We start from the raw sequence: 19,310 nt of genomic DNA, 5'->3' as shown, positions 1-19,310 counted from the left end.
TAGTATAGCAGAGAAGCTATGCCACTTTCATCAAAACGTATTACAAAGCTATAGCAATGTTATGTCATTAAATACGATAAACAGTGATTCTGGAACAGATCTGCGTCTTCCTTATTCCGTTAATAGGCTAAACATATTACAGTATGTAACCATATTCCGTCCGTTCGAAAAAAAAAGCTTGTTACAAGCAGCATGGGCCGTCAGGCAGGTAGTTAACATAAAAAAAATTTCCTAGGCTAGCCTTCCTGCTGCGACATTACACCATGTGTACAACACAAGTAGAGCTATTTTATCCAGTGTAATTTATCACTTACCACTATCTTGGGTTTTTTTTGTCATCCTTTCTCTTCTGGCTTCCGGACGCATAACTCCGCTTCATTATGACTGCGATGTTTTATATTTTCCCGACAGCAGAGATCACGAACCTGGCTGGCTGGCTGCTGTCAGCGACTACTGAGAGGGGCCCCCTTGAGGGGGATCCCGGTATTGCCGGTAACAGTGTCGTTGCACTTTACTGCATTGACTATCAAAGGGGCGCTCACAGTTTGTCATTGCATTTTATTCTTAACCAGTCATTGTCTTGGGGCCCCTGGCCAGCTCGGGGCCCCAAGCAATTGCTTGGTTTGCTTGCCTTCTAGCGACGGGCCTGCTAATTAGCTCACTATTGGCTGAGGGATGAGAGGAACCAGGAACAGGGCTGGAGCTTACCCAGGGCTGGAGAGTTTATCAGAGGGAGGGTCTACAGACACACCACATGTGAACATGTCAATAGCAAATTTTCAAATGCACCACAGCAGGAAAAGTGAAGGGACGCCACCACCTCGAGATAACCCGCCACCCCAGTTGGCCTGCAGCTCCTGTCCGGCAAGAGGGGAAAATCAAAGGAAGAGCCAATACTCCTAATACACACACTGCACAGTATATGCACTCACAAATAGTGTGGTGAACATCGTAGTTTATACAGTAGCTAAGGCCTACTGGATGAGAGCGTCCGGTATACAGTTCTTCTCCCGTGTGTAAGTTAAAAGATATGCAAACATACAATAAACAAAACATGTAAAATCGACCATCACAACTTAGGTGAGTCCCATTAGCGGGGTCTCACAGAGGTGAGGTACCAGGAACCATGAGGGCCTCCACACTAGACCCCGCTAATGGGCCCCACCTTTACGGTGGCCCATGACCCAAAGGTCTGCAGGTGAGGAGGCACTGCAGGTTGCCAGACTCTCCCAAAACATACTCTACGGCTGGTCTGTAGGCCGATATGCCGTGACTGACAGGGGCCAGGGGGGGGGCTTTACACCCAGACCCCGCTAATGGGACTCACCACATTGGGATCCCATGACCCGAAGGTCCCTCTAGGGAGGAGCCACCCTGGTTACCCTTAATGCACAGAACACATAACACGCGGGTGGTCAGTAGGCCGAAACACCGCGACACACAGAGGCCAGGAGAGGATCTTCCCAGACCCCGCTAACGGGTCCACAGCCCATGCCCCGAAGGTCCACCTAGGGAGAGGCCACTCCTGGTCGACCTGTACACAAAACACATAACACGACACGTGGGTGGTCAGTAGGCCGAAACCCCGCGACACACAGAGGCCAGGAGAGGATCTTCCCAGATCCCGCTAATGGGTCCACAGCCCATGCCCTGAAGGTCCCCAAAGGGAGAGGCCACTCCTGGTTGTTCTGCACACAACACAACATAAGTAGCAGCAGTCAATGCTGCAGACAAGGGGGTGGGGGGTTAAAAGAGATGCAACCTTTGTTGGCCATGCGCCAAAACAAGCTTGCCTGAATCCTCATTGGTCCAACAAACAGCTGCTGTTTTGTCTTGAGAAAAAAAAAAGATAAACAAAAACCAATCAAACAAAGCACAGACACAAGATACAAAAGACAGATAAACACTGGAACACACGTCTCTGGCTTTGTTATGAGATCCTCTGCCGACTACGCCAAATGTGGCAAGTGGTAGGTTAGCTCTCTAATAGACATGTCGACTACGCCATCTGAGGCCCTGCCCCTCAGAATATTCAAATCAAATCAATTGGACTATAACTTGGTACGTGAAGCCCAACCAGGCAACACAGGTTTGTGGTCACAGAAAACCAGAGGCGTGGTTCCAAAAATAAACTGTCTTTATTAACAAATATTAAAAACATACAGGGAGGGAGTTCTCTCCAGACAGTCAGACTTTTTGCCACTAAGGCGCTGACACAAGTGGCCTACAAGGCCTGGACACACATGTATACACCCACACACACACACACACACACACACACATACACCAGAGTGTGATCATTAGATTACTGGCTGAGGAGGGATGGGAGGAGCCAGGAACAGGGCTGGAGCTTACCCAGGGCTGGAGGTTTATCAGAGGGAGGGTCTACAGACACACCACACGTGAACATGTCAATAGTAAAATTCTCAAATGCACCACAGCAAGAAAGGTGAAGGGACGCCAACCCCTCCAGATAACCCGCCACCCCAGTTGGCCTGCAGCTCCGGTCCGGCAAAAGAGGAAAATCAAAGGAAGAGCCAATACTCCCAATACAAACACTGCACAGTATATGCACGCACAAAGGTGTCGTGAACATCGTATTTTATACAATAGCTATGGCCTAATGCTGGACGAGAGCGTCCGGTATACAGTTATTCTCCTGTGTGTAAGTTAAAAGATATGCAAACATACAATGAACAAAACATGTAAAATCGACCAACACAACTTAGGTACAGACAAAACAGCAGCGTTCGGAACTTGAACCAAGATGCCTTGATGTTGCCGCTCCTTGTGATACCGCAAGCTCTGCAATCAGCTGAGGTCGGCTATGAGGCCCATGTTCAGCAGCCGACAGCAATCCGGAATGTCACTGGATGCATGCAGTGAGCAGGAGGCCAAAAGAGCACAAGGGATCCCGCGGTGAAGGCAGGAGTCAGGTGGACAACCAACAGTATGCAGCTATGACGTTCGCCTTCAAATTAAAAGTTACAATTTATGTAGCCACTTCTCTACGCTAATTGGCTCGCCTCCGAAAGCAAAGAGCCACTCGCAATGGCACTACTGGGTTAGGCAAGGGTCGTGGACCTTGTCCTGTTACACACGCAATACCACAATAACCTACCAGGAATGTCACTGGATGCGTGCACAGCGAGCAGGAGGCCAAAACAGCACAAGGGATCCCGCGGTAAAGGCAGGAGTCAGGTGGACGAACAACGGTATGCAGCTATGACGTCGGCTTTCAAATTAAAAGTTAAAATTTATATAGCCAGTTCAGTTCTCTACACTAATTGGCTCGCCTCCGAATGCCAAGAGCCACTCGCAATGGCACTACTGGGCTAGACAAGGGGCGTGGACCTTGTCCTGTTACACTTGCAAATAGCAACACAGAACAGACATCTCTTATGTATAATGAATGATTGCTGATTGAAGAATTGTGCAAAGGAGTTTCACACAGGTGTATCAGAGATTTAGACTTATGCAAGGAATCTATACCACCTGTGAAAAGATGTTTTCCTTTTGTATAGCATGGGAAAACCAATAGAGTTTGGGGCTTTTGAATGACACCTGTGTTAACTGTTTTGCAAAAGGGTGTGAGAAATGTGTGAACCCAATGAAAATGTGTGAACACATACGCAAGAGATGACTTCTGCTGTGCAAAGAAAGTAGTCATGAAGACTAAGTGGATTCCAGTTTACTTAAGCAGGTAAAAGCAATTGAGAAAAACTGTAATACACCAATTTTTTTAACAGTATCCTTGGCTTTCAGACCTTTTGTGTCAAGGAGAGTGGCAACCCTAAGTCTTTCCTCATTTTTACCAAATATAATTACTTTTTATTACAGTTTTTTTTTTGTTCAGCTGAAGAAAATGTTAAGACATCCAGGTGTTGATTTGTTCTATACACTGATACAGAGATTCAAGGGGATGAGTGTGTGATGAGGCTGTGTGTTTGTGTGTGTGTGTGTGTGTGTGTGTGTGATGAGGCTGTGTGTCTGTGTGTGTGTGATGAGGCTGTGTGTGTGTGTGTGTGTGTGTGTGTGTGTGTGTGAGTGTGTGTGTGTGTGTGTGTGTGTGATGAGGCTGTGTGTGTGTGTGTGTGTGATGAGGCTGTGTGTGTGTGTGATGAGGCTGTGTGTGTGTGTGATGAGGCTGTGTGTGTGTGTGTGATGAGGCTGTGTGTATGTATGTGTGTGATGAGGCTGTGTGTGTGTGTGTGTGTGTGTGTGATGAGGCTGTGTGTGTGTGTGATGAGGCTGTGTGTGTGTGTGTGTGTGATGAGGCTGTGTGTGTGTGATGAGGCTGTGTGTGTGTGTGTGTGTGATGAGGCTGTGTGTATATATGTGTCAACAGGCGTGTATAGTTGAGTCTAGACGGTTCTCATCGTGCCCTTTTGTTCTTCAGTCCCTCCCCCTTGCTGTGGGCTACATGTATGTGTGTGAGAGTGTGTGTGAGCATACATGTATGTGTGGTTAGTGTGTGTGTGTGTGTGTGTGTGTGTTTGTGTGTGTGTGTCTGTGTGTGTGTGTGTGTGTGTGCGCATGTGTGTGTGCATGTGTGGTGTGTGTGTGTGTGTGTATGTGTGCAGTATGCATGTCAGGGCATGTGGACACATGACTTTATGTTCACGTCAGCGTATAGTAGAGGTGGGTCGGTCGCGAACGAACTAGTTCCTTTGAACGGGTCTTTAAAATGAACGACCTGAACTGGTTCGCCTTTCCAGTTCTTGTTCGTTCTTTCGTTCGTCGCTGAATCACACTGACCTAGTGCTGCTGTGAATGCCTATGGCCCAGCTTCCTAAAGCGAGAGCCAAACCAATCGTATGCTGTTGTCTGTATTGTTTCTAAAACGTTCTAATCGAAGTAGCCAATGAGGGGCATGAAAGCATAGCAACCGTTTCCATGAAAAAAAACAAATGGGCTAGTGAGACTAGTGGGAGAGCATACGATAAAAAAATAACGATAATGGTTTACATTAACAACTCCCTTTTGCATTTCAATATTGGCATTTACATTTAAATATCTGTCTAATGGTAAATGCATGCTCTTTTTTTTTTTTTTTTTTTTTTAAACCCATCCACCACATACCCCCCCCCCCCCCCCCCCCCCCCTAATGGAGGACTTTTTTTTTTTTTTTTTTTTTTTCCATCTTTGTCTTTTTTGTATTTCTCCTTTTTAATTCTGTTGATTTCTTTCACATCATAATAATATAACATAATAGCATAGCTCAAAATCGTAATTTCCTTTGGCTGATTCACTCATAAAATTAAATCTATACGAATTGTTCAAATAATAATAATGTAAAGAAATAAGGAAAATTAAAAGTCAGGTTAATCATACAGAGGCAATAATAAATAAATGTAAAAATAGATAATAAAAAATAATACAATAGTACTGAAAGTAAATAATAATAATAATTTAAAAAAAAACCTTTTATAGCAACTATATCTAGAGTTGTCATTTTAGGCTAGTTTATTATTTGTCTATCTTCCCCCCAGTTTTCCCAATGTTCCCCTTCTATAAGTTTAATCCATCGTTTTCTATACATTGCATTATGAGCTCCATATGTCATCCCACATTCAATTTTACAATATAATTTAACATAACTCATGAACCTTTTGATACCTACTCTATTTTTACATTTCGAACCAAAAATAAACATTTTCCCCAGTAAAATGATTATATTTTGTATTCCTTCTGCCACAGCTAGGTTACCAAATAGTACCATGTACAGATCTGTTTGTAGTTTGATATCGTGTACAGACAACCAATTTTCAACCTAAAACCAAAATACCCCAGAGGTTGCACAGTACCAAAAAAGATGTTCCACTGTCTCCTCCTCTTCTTGACAGAATCGACATTTTGGAGATGGTTCAATTTCCCACACATGCAACATTTTTTTTGTTTCCAAAAACTTGTAAAACAATTTATATTGGAAATATCTTATTTTATTGTCCAGCGTTGTTTTGTATAGTGTTTTAAATACATATGTCCATGGTATTGGAATATCCAACTGCCATTCCCAGTAGTTCATAAATTTATAAGGGATATCTATGAATTTGCCGTTTACCAGATTGAAGTTATACATCTCCTTGTTTATTTTTGTTTTTGTGATCCACTTACCCACTTTCATATGGGGCTTGCATACCCATTGTGAAAAAGAGAGGCTTTTTATTTTCCTTTTCCATATTCGAGGTATTGATCCTATAAGCTGATTATACTGATGCAGTGAGCCAACATCACCATATTTTTGTTTTATCTGTTCATATGATAATATTTCACCTTTCTCCACAATGTCGTTGAAGAACACTATTCCTTTCGAAAACATATGTTCTAAGAAAATTGTTCTGCCTTTCAGCATTATGTTGGAGTTGAGCCATAATATTTGTTGCAGTATGTCCTCGTTTCTTTCTGGTGGGTGAAATTGAAAGTGGAGCCAGCTTTACAATGCTTCAGTCAAGAAAGCAGAGAGTTTAGAAAAAATATCCTTCATTGTAAAAAGTTGTGATGAGTGAATTTGAATAAAGGGGAAAAGGTTTTTTTTAAACATTGGGTGAACCATTCCCAGCAGTCTACTAGAAAACCATTCCTTGTTGAAATAGAATTTTGGGATAAGAGATGCCTTAATGGATAAATTCATAACTTGTAAGTTTAGCAGTTTTGTGCCTCCTACATTGTAATCATTATATAAGTATGCACGTTTAATTTTATCTTTCTTTCCATTCCATATAAATTTAAATATTTGTTGTTCGTATTCCTTATAGAATGATTCAGCGGGTGTTGGAAGAGAGAGCATTATATATGTAAACTGTGACACAACCAGTGTATTGACAAGTGTTGTTTTGCCAAATATCGTCAGTTTATTCCCTTGCCAAGGTTGTAATATTTTGCTGAGCCGTTTTAATTTGATGTTGAAGTTCAATGTTGATATTTCCTTCACAGTCTCTGGTATGTGGATTCCTAAAACATCGATGCCACCATCTGTCCATTTCACTGGCATATTGCATGGAAGGGTAAAGTTTGTATGTTTGAGTGAACCTAACCTCATAATGTGACATTTTTCATAATTGGGTTTCAAACCAGATAATTTGGTAAAATGGTCCAAATCGTCTATGAGATTTTCCAGGGATTGTGTGTTTGGTTTGATCATAAATGTTGTGTCATCCGCATACATTATTATTTTCGAGTGTATGCCGTTTAATCCCAATCCTCTAATTTTTTCGTTTGACCGTACTCTTTCTGCCAATATTTCAATGGCTAAAATAAACAAATATGGAGAAAGAGGACAACCTTGTTTCACTCCCCTGGTTTTGAAAGGTGACCATTATTAATTACTGTACTGGAAGCTCCCCTATACATGACTTTTACCCAAGTTATAAAGGAATCCCCAAAACCAAAATATTGTAAGCATCTAGTGAGAAAAGTCCAGTATATTTTATCAAAAGCCTTCTCAAAATCAGCAACAAAAATAAGACCATCCTTTTCCTTGGTTTCATAGTGCTCTATTATCTCCAATAGCTGTCTGATGCTACTAAATATATTTCTGCCTTCAAGGAATCCGGTTTGATCATGATGTATCAGTGCTGGTAGAACCTTTTTGATCCTTGTTGCTATACACTTAGCTAAGATCTTTGAGTCATAGCCCTGAAGAGTCAGTGGTCTCCAATTCTTTAGGTGAACAGGATCTTTACTTCTTCCACCGGAATCTTGTTTTAGCAATAAAGAAATTGCACTTTCTCTTTGTGTTCTTGAGAGAATACCTTCAACATATGAAATTTTCAACATAATTTTGCATGTTTGCTAGGGAAAAATATGTTTTCATCACACTCTTCATGAATATCCTCTGCATAAAGTTGTGTATAATATTTTTCTATTTCATTCATAATGTCATCTGGTGTAATTAGTATTTTCCCATCATTCGTTATTAATCTTTGTATATTCTTTTTTGAACTGTTTCTTCGTTGTAAGGTTAAGAAAAACTTGTTACATCTCTCTCCCATTTCCATCCACTGTGCTTTGTGTTTATAGTATGAAATGTTTGACTTTTCCTGGGTTAACTGTTCAAATTCTTTTTGTTTTTGCTCAAGTTTATCAAGAGTATCCTGAGTAGTGTCTTGTTTCTCCACCAACTCTGTCAAGACTTCAATTTCTGTTTTTAATTCCTGTTCCATTGTTTTAAAACATTTTTTTCTGTACGAAGCCATCTCAATTGTATGGCCTCTAAAGGCACATTTAAAGGCCTCCCAAACTATATGCGGGTTAGCCGTACCTATATTGTAGGAAAAAAAATCCTTGATAAAATTTGATGTTTTCTCCACAAAGGTCTGAACTTTTGGTTGAATTTCCAGTACCCCCTACCTCTGGGAAATTCTGTCATTTCAAGATGCAGGGAAATTAGTTGGTGATCAGATCTGAACTTATCTTCAATCATCACTCGTTTAACTTTGACTACCAGTGAAAAGGAAATAAGAAAATAATCTATTCGGCTGGCCTGATTCTGCCTTCTCCATGTATACCGTTGCGATTTGGTTTTTTTTAATCTCCATATGTCTACCAAATCCTTCTCATCCATTATTGTTCTAAGTTCTCTAAGTGCACGTGGGTGGTAATTCATTGCATTCGATCCTTTGCGGTCCATTTCATTATTCTGAACAATATTGTAGTCCCCAACCATTATGTACAGGTCACTTACAAACTCTGTACCATTTATAGCCTTATTAATATCTACAAAAAAGGAGGGTTCATCACCATTTGGCCCATAAAGATTAATCAAACACAGACTTTTATCTTCAATTTTAAGCTTTACAATAATCCATCTTCCCTGAGGATGCACTTCTACATTCTCTATCTTCAAATCATAGTCCTTATTGAATAATATCATCACTCCTCGTGTATTCTTATGGCCATGGGAAAACAAAATTGAACCACCCCACTCTTTTCTCCAAAGATCTTCATCAGGGGGTACTGAATGGGTTTCTTGCAAACAAATTATAGTGTGCTTTTTTTTCTTTAAGCCATGTAAATAATTGTAATCTTTTACTCTTGCTTGATAAGCCATTAACATTATAACTTGCTATTTGAAAGTTAGTTCCCATATCTATCTAAGTGGAATGATTTAAGGAATCCATGTACCTTTGCATATAACCAAAATAAATAAATAAAAGGAAATACAAAAAAGGAATATTAGACATCCAAGGCTTAATATTCTGTCTGCAACTTAGTCTTTGCCCTCCACCACCCCCCACCACACCCCTTACACTGACCACCCCCCACCCATACATTTTGGTCATCATACACAAACGCATACTGTAGCCTAATCTACCAGAAAAAAAGAATAAATAGAAAAAAGCAAGAGGGAAAAAAGGAGGAAAAATCGAAGCAAAAAGGAGAGTAATAAGAAAAGAAGTAAAAAAAAAGAAGAAGTAAGAAAAAAAAAACAGCAAAAGAGAGTATAAAAGAAAAAGAAAAAGTCACGTGACGCTGAGCCATCCGTAGGTTATTCCTTGAAAATGTCCCATATAGGCTATTTTAATTATTTCCAAAGCTCACTTTGCTTTCTGGTGGCCAAGTCCAGATCATGCAACACTTTCAGTTCTGGGGGAAGCTCATACGAAAAGAGACCAAGGTGTTAGGCATTTCATCCACTCGTCACCGGCCAGTGGGGAAAAATGTATAGGCCTACTCATAGATCAAACCTAAATCAAAACGTGAGCTCCTCTCAACGGCGAAAGGGTGAAATTATCAGTTCCTCACACAAATGGAGATTCAGCATTAGGCCACCCAGCCAGGTGTCGGGCCGCAGTTGCCACCATCAAAAAGTTACACCAAACCGACATCTTTCATTGTATCGCGGCGTTCCACCCATGTTTCGTCATGTAGAATATTTTACCAGCGTTGATATCATGTGATGCCAAGCCTTAGAGTACTCACAACAACCAATGCATGCTGTCTTTGTATTTTCTGTGTCATGCCAGGTTAATAAATGTCTCTTCAATCTGTCTCGTTCGTTCGTTCTCACGCCAAGACCCCCCACCTGTTTCACTTCGGTCTGTCGTTCTCGTTAAGTCAGTCACTCGTTCTTGGCAGAGTGAAGCAGAAGAAGCAGAGTGATTATGGCCCTGTAGTCTAGGCAAAATGGGGACTTGGAACCTTTTCATCAATATAATCTTTCTGCCAAGCCTTTAAACATGTTTGTCGGCATAGCCTACTGGGTCTTTGTTCCTTTATGAATGAACACATTTTTAAAAAAGAAATTAGCTGATCTAGCCGTAGTCTACTCTATTTACCTTCAATATGTCAATGTAATGTCAAGGTGAATGAACACATTAGCTACTGCTGTTTTGTCTAAAAGTACACATAATCATGAAGTTGCAGCTATATTTGCCGCTACAATTACAGTGTTGTGTTGACCGTTTTTACAAACGAGGAGCTGAGAACCTGCATTCCATGATTCACTGCTGAACTACGTTGTAGGCTACCGGAAATGCGAATGAACGAAAGAACGAACGATTCAGAACGAATCATCTTGGCGAACTGAACGACGCGAACTGTGTCATGAGAACGAACGACAAAATCCACCTCTAGCGTATAGTATGTTCCTTTACAACAACCACCCCCTCCTCCACCCACCCTCACACACACACACACACACTCACACACACACACACACACACACTAATACCCCATGGATTAGTGGTGTCATGTTACCTCTGTTTTTCATTTCATTGTCCACACACACACACACACATACACACACACACACACACACAGTCCCCTGTGGCAGGCAGGTCAGTCTTGTTTTTCTGTGGTCTGCTGAGAGAAGAAGAAGGGAGGATGGAACCTATGGAGAGACATTAGTAGAGAGGAGTGGGGCTCATAGACACACACACACACACACACACACACACACTCACATGTACACACAGTAAAATCATGATTATCAGAAGTAAAGAAGACAGACAGTCAACCTTCCCAGACTTCTATCTCGCTGGCACTGCACTCAGTGTATGCAATGAGATTACTATATTACTATATTTGGGCCATATTATTGCAAATGACATGTCTGATGACAAAGATATCTATAGGCAGCGATGGAAGCTATATGCTCAAGCAAACATGTTGGGTCGTAAGTTTAGCATGTGCTCCGTATCTGTGAAGACATCACTCTTCAGAGCGTACTGTACACATTTGTACACTGCCCACCTATGGTGTAAGTATAAGCAAGGCAGCAAAAAAAACTCACAGTGGCGTATAATGTATGATGCTGCTGCTGAGAGTTCCAGTGCAAGCCAGTTATTTGTCAGTGTTGGTACCTGCTCTGCTGTTTTTACGTAATCTGATGGATAGATTTATGTGTAGGGTATCTGTGTCATGTCTTAATTGCTGTGTTGGCCAATCCTGTACGCAGTTCTGTCAGATTTTCTTCCAGACTGTGGAACCATTTGGCGAAAATGTCTGTATGCTAGACATTGAATATTGTGGGAGGCTTCTTTGTTTTTTTACCCTGTGTGTTTTTCTACTACTGTTTTTTTACTGTGATATGGATCCCTGTGGGTCTGAAATAAAGAATTATACATTATACACACTCACACATATATGTACACACACACACTCACACATATATGTACACTCACACTCACACATATATAAGTATATATACTTTTTTCTCTGCATTTAACCCAATTGGTGAATTAGTTAGTTAGAGCAGTGAGGGGTTAGGTGCCTTGCTCAAGGGCACTTCAGCCGTGGCCCACTGGTCGGGGCTCGAACCAGCAACCCTCCGGTTACAAGTCCAGAGTGCTAACCAGTGGGCCACGGCTACCCACCATGTATATATGTACACACACACACTCACACATATGTATATATGTACACACACACACTCACACACATATATACACACACACTCACAGTCAGAAAGTCTAACGGTCTCATGATGTAACAAATTGCTTTAAGCCACTACACACCTACACGCCAGGCATCGGCTAGATCAGATTAGATTTTTTTGTCATGGCAGAGCCAGCGAAAAGAAGCAGAAAGCAAGTACACCGTTGTCAAAGGAACAGGGAAAGAGGAAACGGCAGACTGACCAAGAAAGGGTTGTAGATGATATACTCTGAAGCTGTAGGGGGAGCAGCAAAGAAATTGCCAAAACTGCTTAGGGTCTCTTTAAAGCAACACCAAAGAGTTTTTTGTACCTTAAAATAATGTTTCCAAAATCGTTTCAGTGGTTCATCAACTTGTAACAGGGTGAACGGCACTTCTGTATTCGCTTCGCAGCCCTCTATCGGCTATAGCGTTTGATGTTGCAATACATCGTACTTTCATAAATCATGCAACATATTCTACCTTGTCTGTGGACATTGTTATTTGCAAAGCCGGTGCTGGATAAACAAATAGCGTGCGTGTGACAGAGGGAAAGTTCTTTGGTGTTGCTTTAACTGTACAGCATGGCAGATGAACAGCAGCAATATTGTGTCAATAGGCAGGTGGGTGTTGTAGTTTATTAGTGCGTCATTAGGCAGGTGGGTGTTGTAGTTCAGTAGTGTTTCATTAGGTAGGTGGGTGTTGTAGTTCAGTAGTGTTTCATTAGGCAGGTGGGTGTTGTAGGTTATTAGTGTGTCATTAGGCAGGTGGGTGTTGTAGTTTGGTAGTGCGTCATTAGGCAGGTGTCCTGTTATACGGAATTAATGGGCGAGGGCGAGTGGCAAAGAACTCCCCGACGCGCAGAGTCCATTAATTCCGCATAACAGGAAACCTCGAGGGCCGGTATCCCGCTTATCACCCGGTTGCCGCTATAGGCAATAGTCATGCCTTTATAGCACGCAAAGGAAACAAGCGGTTCCTTTTAAAAAGAAGCCGACTTGTTCAGTTTGTTGTACAATTTTCTTTTTTCTTTGGCCCTATAACAGTGATAGCATGGAGTTAGCTTCTTTACAGTTGATTCCATTGTTGCGAAGCCTGCTTCCAGGCTCAACTGTCATCCTACTATGGTTGTTATAGTTATCATTCATAAGCATTGATATGTTATGGATTAATTGAACTTTTTTTTTTACTTCATAGGTGTCCTGTTATTCAGAATTAATAGCCACCCCACCAGCCAATCAGAAAAGAGTATTTTTTCTCTCTGGGTGATAATTAATAATAACAATTTGTGGGCGCCTGTTGCATGTACAGTATTATACCAGAGAGGGTGTGTTGTGTTGTTCATGTACAGGTCAATTCCATGGAAAATTATGTTATTTGTAACATGCATAACGCCAATAAAATGTGATGGTATGGTATGATGTGAATGATTACATGAAATTTGAGCATTTGCTATTTTTGGCTGAAGAATGTACATGAGAAAAAATGCACAAAAAATTAATGTTATCATTCACATCATACAAATGCCAAGGCATTTCACTGGCGTTATGGATGTGACAAAAAGTCAATTTTCCGTGGAATTGCCCTACAGTATTATACCAGAGAGGGTATGTTGTTCATGTACAGTATTATACCAGAGAGGGTGTGTTGTTCATGTACAGTATTATACCAGAGAGGGTGTGTTGCTCATGTGGTTTGGTTTGATGAGGCTCATCTTTTTACTCTTCTCCTCACGCCCCCGTCACGTCTCCGAGTGTGCCGTGGCCTACGAGTGTGCTGTGGTTTCTGCACATGCTCCAACATCCTGCGCAGGTTGCATAACTGATGCGTAGACAACCCCCATCTCGGTGTTACAAACTGTCCCCATACCTAGGATTGTTTAAGGGCCTTGTCTCAAGGAATAGGTTGCCAAAAATGACCCTTGGCATCAGCATCAGTTGTGTTGATGTGACATGTATAAGTGATGTCACGTTGTTCATGCATAAGAGTTAGTGATGTCTCATTGTCACACTGTCTATGTGTAAGAGTTAGTGATGTCACATTGTGCATGTGGAAGAGTTAGTGATGCCACGCAGGCGCGTAGCAAGCGTGGGGGATGTGAGTGTTATAACGTACACAGTTTTGCTGGAACACGATTCTATCCCCCACACTTTTTGTCAGATTAAATTGAAAGTAAAATATGGAAATAAACGCTCCCGTAAAGAGTTGGAACCGTATAACGCACACACAGAAACACAAATAGGTCTGTTGATTTGATTGAACGGTCATCCAGCCAATCACATCAAGTTAGGTGAAGAACCAGAGCCGCTCTGATCAAATTCAAAGTGTGCGTCTTTCACATGGAGGTATTATATATAACTGGAGAGAGTGACTAAGTCCCGCCCCCATTCATTTCAATGGCCCATGCTAGGCTAGCTACTTCAGCCAAAAAAGTTTGAAATTGACCGCAGCCATCTTTATGAAAATGGCGTTCCGTGGGTGTTCGTTTCCGGCACCAGGTAGAATTAGCCTATTAGATTCCACGTTACAGACAGAGACAACGTAAGGTACAACGGAATGTCGTTGATGAAGATTGGACATTCCCTCAGAGGAAAAGAAGTTGTTCGTGATAGCGCTTCACTTCACCTCGTTATAAGCGCAAATGTATTTCATTGGTTGGGATAACATTTTGGGAATGGTGGTAGAAGTTTGCCCTGTCTCTGAAGTCCTAGGTTATTTAATGTGATGTTCATATGTGATAATAAACAATGCGAATCAATATTGACTCACTTTAGGCTACACAAATAATGATCCCTAAATGTGTATTTGGACAGGCTGTATACTAATTGCGCAATAAGCTATTCAACGAAAATGACTATAATTATGTAGACATGGGACGAAGAAACTTGTGGATAGCTGGGATTTTTGCTGCACCCAGTGTAAATTTGCAGCTTGTTAAACCTAGGCTACATTTGCAGGCAGACGAAATGAAGGCAACGCAAATTAAACTTACCGATAGACGCGCAAATCCCTCGGGTATTGAGGTTCGAGCAGGCATTTCAAGAGTCTGCAACTGTTGTTGGATATTTGGCTTTTGCTTCGACTGGCAGCCTGGCCATTTAAATCAAATGCATGGCCTAATCATGTCAATGTTGCAAGAAAGCAAACTAAATAAGCTTCGTTTTAAATGACTTGGGGAGGTTACATGATCCCGACGTTGCCTTGTCATGGACTACAGGTAGGCTACTACAGCGTTTTAAAATATTTCATATACACAACGCAATGAGTAGACTAATAATTGGATATAGGTCATTGCTATGCATACATGTATTGTCATAGTCAGTTACCTTGTCAACCCACAAATAAGGCAAATAATAGTATATGACAACATTTACTTTTTTCTTTTATTTACCACAAAGTCTGGTATAATAAGCCTAAACAATGTAGGCATTAAGTCAAGTATCAGTAGCTTAATCCAAGTAGTTAGTTGTTTTATTTGTCGTCTTCCAGAAATGCAAACCAACATGGACGCGCGAGGACGCTCGTGCCCAACACTAAACTCGTGCATGAGCTGTCATCTACCAATCAGCATGTAAAAACTGGTGCCGGAAGTTGCAACCATGTAACGCCATGTTTTCAAAAATGTCGGCGGCCAAATGCCATGCTAAGTGGCTGAAGCTAACCCTTCAAATCCTGACCCCCTGGTCTTTCAAGGCTATATGCTGCTGCTTGGGTCTGCATTGTAACGTCTGCAGTGAGCAGATTTCAGATAGAATTGAAATGATAATTGTTACCGCATTATGCTAAACCAAAATTCACTGTCTGACTGACAGTTTTTGTCACAATGCAGGGAGTCAAAGTAAAAGCGGGGACAAGGCACCTGTTTCTGCAGGAAAACCTTTGGCTACTGTTCTCAGAGCATTAGCTTTCTCTGCCTATCTGCAGCTTTTCTCAAACTATGGGCCTCCTCAACAATTAACCTACTACTGCTCCACGTAGCCGCGAAATTAAGTTATGCCCGGTGCTTCACACCACGTCTGCTCATTTGCAGCATACTTAATCATTTGGTGTCATCAACTATATAGACATAGCCCAGCCAGCACACATACAGTACGTCTCCAAGACGCTTGGAAAGGAACAGCTTAATTACATCGCGTTCCATTTAGAACGTCTTATTTGATCTGATCTTACAAACGGCGGCGTCAAGACACATTTGAGTTCTACATCGGAGATAGAACGCTTATGATCGCTCATGCAATGTGTGCGTCCCTGCAGCAAGTGAAACTGGAGGTAACGTGGGCTAGAAGCAACAATAGTTTAAACAACGTGGCTTCCTGTAACTGTCAATGGAAAAATGCATAGAAACTGCTAATCACAATCTTTAAATTGACATTAATTAACCTTCTAACACTGTTCCGGTCAAAAATGACCGATTTACACATTCCCTGTACCATAAATATGGCATTTTCATCAGATTGCCTCAAGATCTTATGATATCCTTCACAAAAGGCTTTTGAACACATATAATTTATTTTGACTACTTTCTTTGAATTTTGAGTGATTTATTCAACGTAGAAACACTTTTTTTGTTTACGGTCAAAAATGACCGCCATAGGAAATGAATGGAAAAGAGTATAATTTTCATCCAGGAGATAAAAGACATCTCCTTACACACACTCATACAACTTACCACCAATGTTCCCACACACATGCATGCATGCACACACAGAAGCACACACACCCACACACACACCCACAAACAGACACACATATAGTACACACACGTACACCCACTCACAGACACACACACACACACACACACACAGTACATGTTGTCAGTTCATGTTGTCATGTTGCCACTTGTACGTGTGAACCACCAATGTTCGCACAAATAGGCATTCACACACATACAGAAACACACCCACCCACACACACACAAACAGACACACACACACACAAATACACCCACTCACTCACACACACACACACACACACAGTACATGTTGTCAGTTCATGTTGTCATGTTGCCACCTGTGCATGTGAACCACACATGTTCGCACACACAGGCATGCACGCACACACAGAAACACCCCCCACACACACACACACATACACACACAAACAGACACATACACACACATGTACACACACACACACACACACAGTTCATATTGTCATGTTGCCACATGTGCAGGAAAACGACCAATGTTTGCACACACATGCATGTACACACACGGAAACACTCACACCGACCCACACACACACACACACACACACACACACACATACACACACACACACATTTACACCCACTCTCTCACTCACACACACACACAGTTCATGTTGTCAGTTCATGTTGTCATGCACTGTGCATGTGAACCACCAGTGTTCGCACACATTCACGCACATACAGAAATACACACACCCACACACACAAACACATATGATGTAGATGTTAATGTTCTCATAAGGGTCTGTTTACAATAATGTTCTATTAAATAATACTTTTTGTCATGGTATTGGTATTTAAGAGCAGTTAAAACTGTCCGGTCAAATTTGACCGCGAACAGTACATTAAGGGGGGTAGCAACGAACAGTGTTTAAAGGTTAAGCTGGCTATATGCAACACAATTTATTTATATTCCCTTTGCATATGTTTGGGTAGACTTCAAACGTTTTTGAATTTGAGCTTAGGCTACAGTTCTGTGTCCTTTACATTTATTTAATAGGTATTAGTGATACCTCGAAATTAGGCTGCTGTCTGTTAGGCAATTTATTGTAGCCTGCTAACCCATATGCACAAAACATAATTTCTAAAATGATTTTTTGAATTAATAACATGAGATATGTCTCCATGTAGGGTAGTGTCAAATAGTGAAGTGATAGCAGGTAGATCATGTAGGCCTACATGTCACATGAGCTACACATGAGGGGCGCTGCTTCTTCTGTCCCTCCCAAACTGCATTAAAATGGTGTTTTTAGCAATGAGAATTTCTATTTTTTTTCGGGGGAGAAACTCCCGGACACCAATATAGTCCGCACCCCTCTCAGAAAATACTTACAACGTCCCTGTAGGGAGTTATTTATAATTTGGCCAGATTGTTTCATTTTCCTATCCCACAACCCCCACACTTTTAAAAAGCTTGATACGCCTCTGATGCCACGTTGTCCATGCATTAAAGTTAGTGATGTCACATTGTCACACTGTCTATGCTTAAGAGTTAGTGATGTCACATTGTACATGCATGTCACTTGTGCATGCGTAAAAGTTAGTGATGCATAATAGTGTTAATTTATTTATTTAGCAGACACTTTCTATGATATAATGAGTGCCATAAATGACAAAACAAAAACATCTCTAAGAATAGATAAATCAATCTGAAACTGAGAAAACATAAAGATAAGATAATCCTTTAATTGTCTCCTAAAGGAGAAATTTGCATTGTTACAGCGTCCAAGACAGTGTAGGAAAAAGACGACATGCAACAAATTCACATTCACATTTCCCCTGCACCATACCTGTTCGAGCACATGTGGGGAAAGCAGAATAGACTACTGTATCACGTGTACAATTACGCATAAAACAAATTAATCTCTTGAACTTGGTGAGAGCTTCGTCCTGAGACATGTTTGAAAACATGCTACAACACGGAGCTGCTCGGAGACAAGTGAAAGGTGTATCTCGCGCCCTCCGGCAAGAGTGGGATTCTACTGTAAACGCACACGCACGCACGAACGCACACACACACACACTAGCAAAGTAGAGTACAGAGGTACAGTTAGGGTGGGCGGGGGGAGAGGCGGTGATGGCGGCCACTGCTCCGTAGTCAGAGGTGTCTGGAGAAGAGCGCATGCGCGAGCGCACCACTTGCCATCGGAGCGGTATATGAGGCAATGCCAGCGCGCAGAGTCACTTTCTCACTCTCCGGTTTAAGATGGACGGGACCGAGACCCACCGGCGGAACTGCGCGAATCAGGAGCCGGGCGTGCGGGACCGGATGCTGGACCCGAGTGATGGGAACGAGAAGCCTGAAGAGAGGGTTACACTTAAGAAGGAAATTGGTCTTCCAAGCGCTTGCGCCATTATCATAGGTGAGTGAGATAGCCCCGAGGTCACTGATAGCGCAACTTCGGACTGAGTTGAAGCGCAGCAGGTCGTTGCTGTTCACTGCAGGTTTTGGTCGGGTTTATTGCTAGCAGCTTCCTATCGGGACATTTGATTGGTTCACTGGTGGCGAAATTTCTCCTCGACATTTACTTCAACAAATGGAAAAGCAGTTGATATGAAGCTTAGTCATGTAACGCGATTCATTTTCAAAATGAATTCATTTTGCCCGTGCGTATGTTGTGGTCAGAGCCTTTGCTGTGTCCGTAGCACTGTCGGAGCTCCGACTTCACACAGCCACAGTGTGTGTGTGTGTGTTTGTGTGTGTGTTTGTGTGTGTGTGTGCTTGCCCATGCTTGTCCACTTC

At 41.8% G+C, this 19,310-nt stretch overlaps 1 protein-coding gene across 1 annotated transcript in view; it reads left to right on the top strand.

Moving 5' to 3' along the window:
• Positions 1 to 18,760: 18,760 nt before the first annotated feature.
• Positions 18,761 to 19,310, top strand: part of slc7a10a (solute carrier family 7 member 10a) — a 42,670-nt gene continuing 42,120 nt past the window's right edge. The window contains exon 1 of the mRNA XM_076291868.1: positions 18,761 to 18,930. Coding sequence (XP_076147983.1) covers positions 18,774 to 18,930 — 157 coding nt within the window. The 5' untranslated portion in view covers positions 18,761 to 18,773. The remainder of the gene's footprint in view (positions 18,931 to 19,310) is intronic.

This window comes from Alosa pseudoharengus, unplaced genomic scaffold, assembly GCF_046254945.1.
Source record: "Alosa pseudoharengus isolate Yale_2024_CS ecotype anadromous, Long Island Sound unplaced genomic scaffold, YU_APseudo_1.1 YU_APseudo_1.1_scf_19, whole genome shotgun sequence".
Taxonomy (NCBI): domain Eukaryota; kingdom Metazoa; phylum Chordata; class Actinopteri; order Clupeiformes; family Clupeidae; genus Alosa; species Alosa pseudoharengus.
The sequence above is the reverse complement of the archived record's forward strand: the minus strand, read 5'-3'. Positions and strand labels throughout refer to the sequence as shown.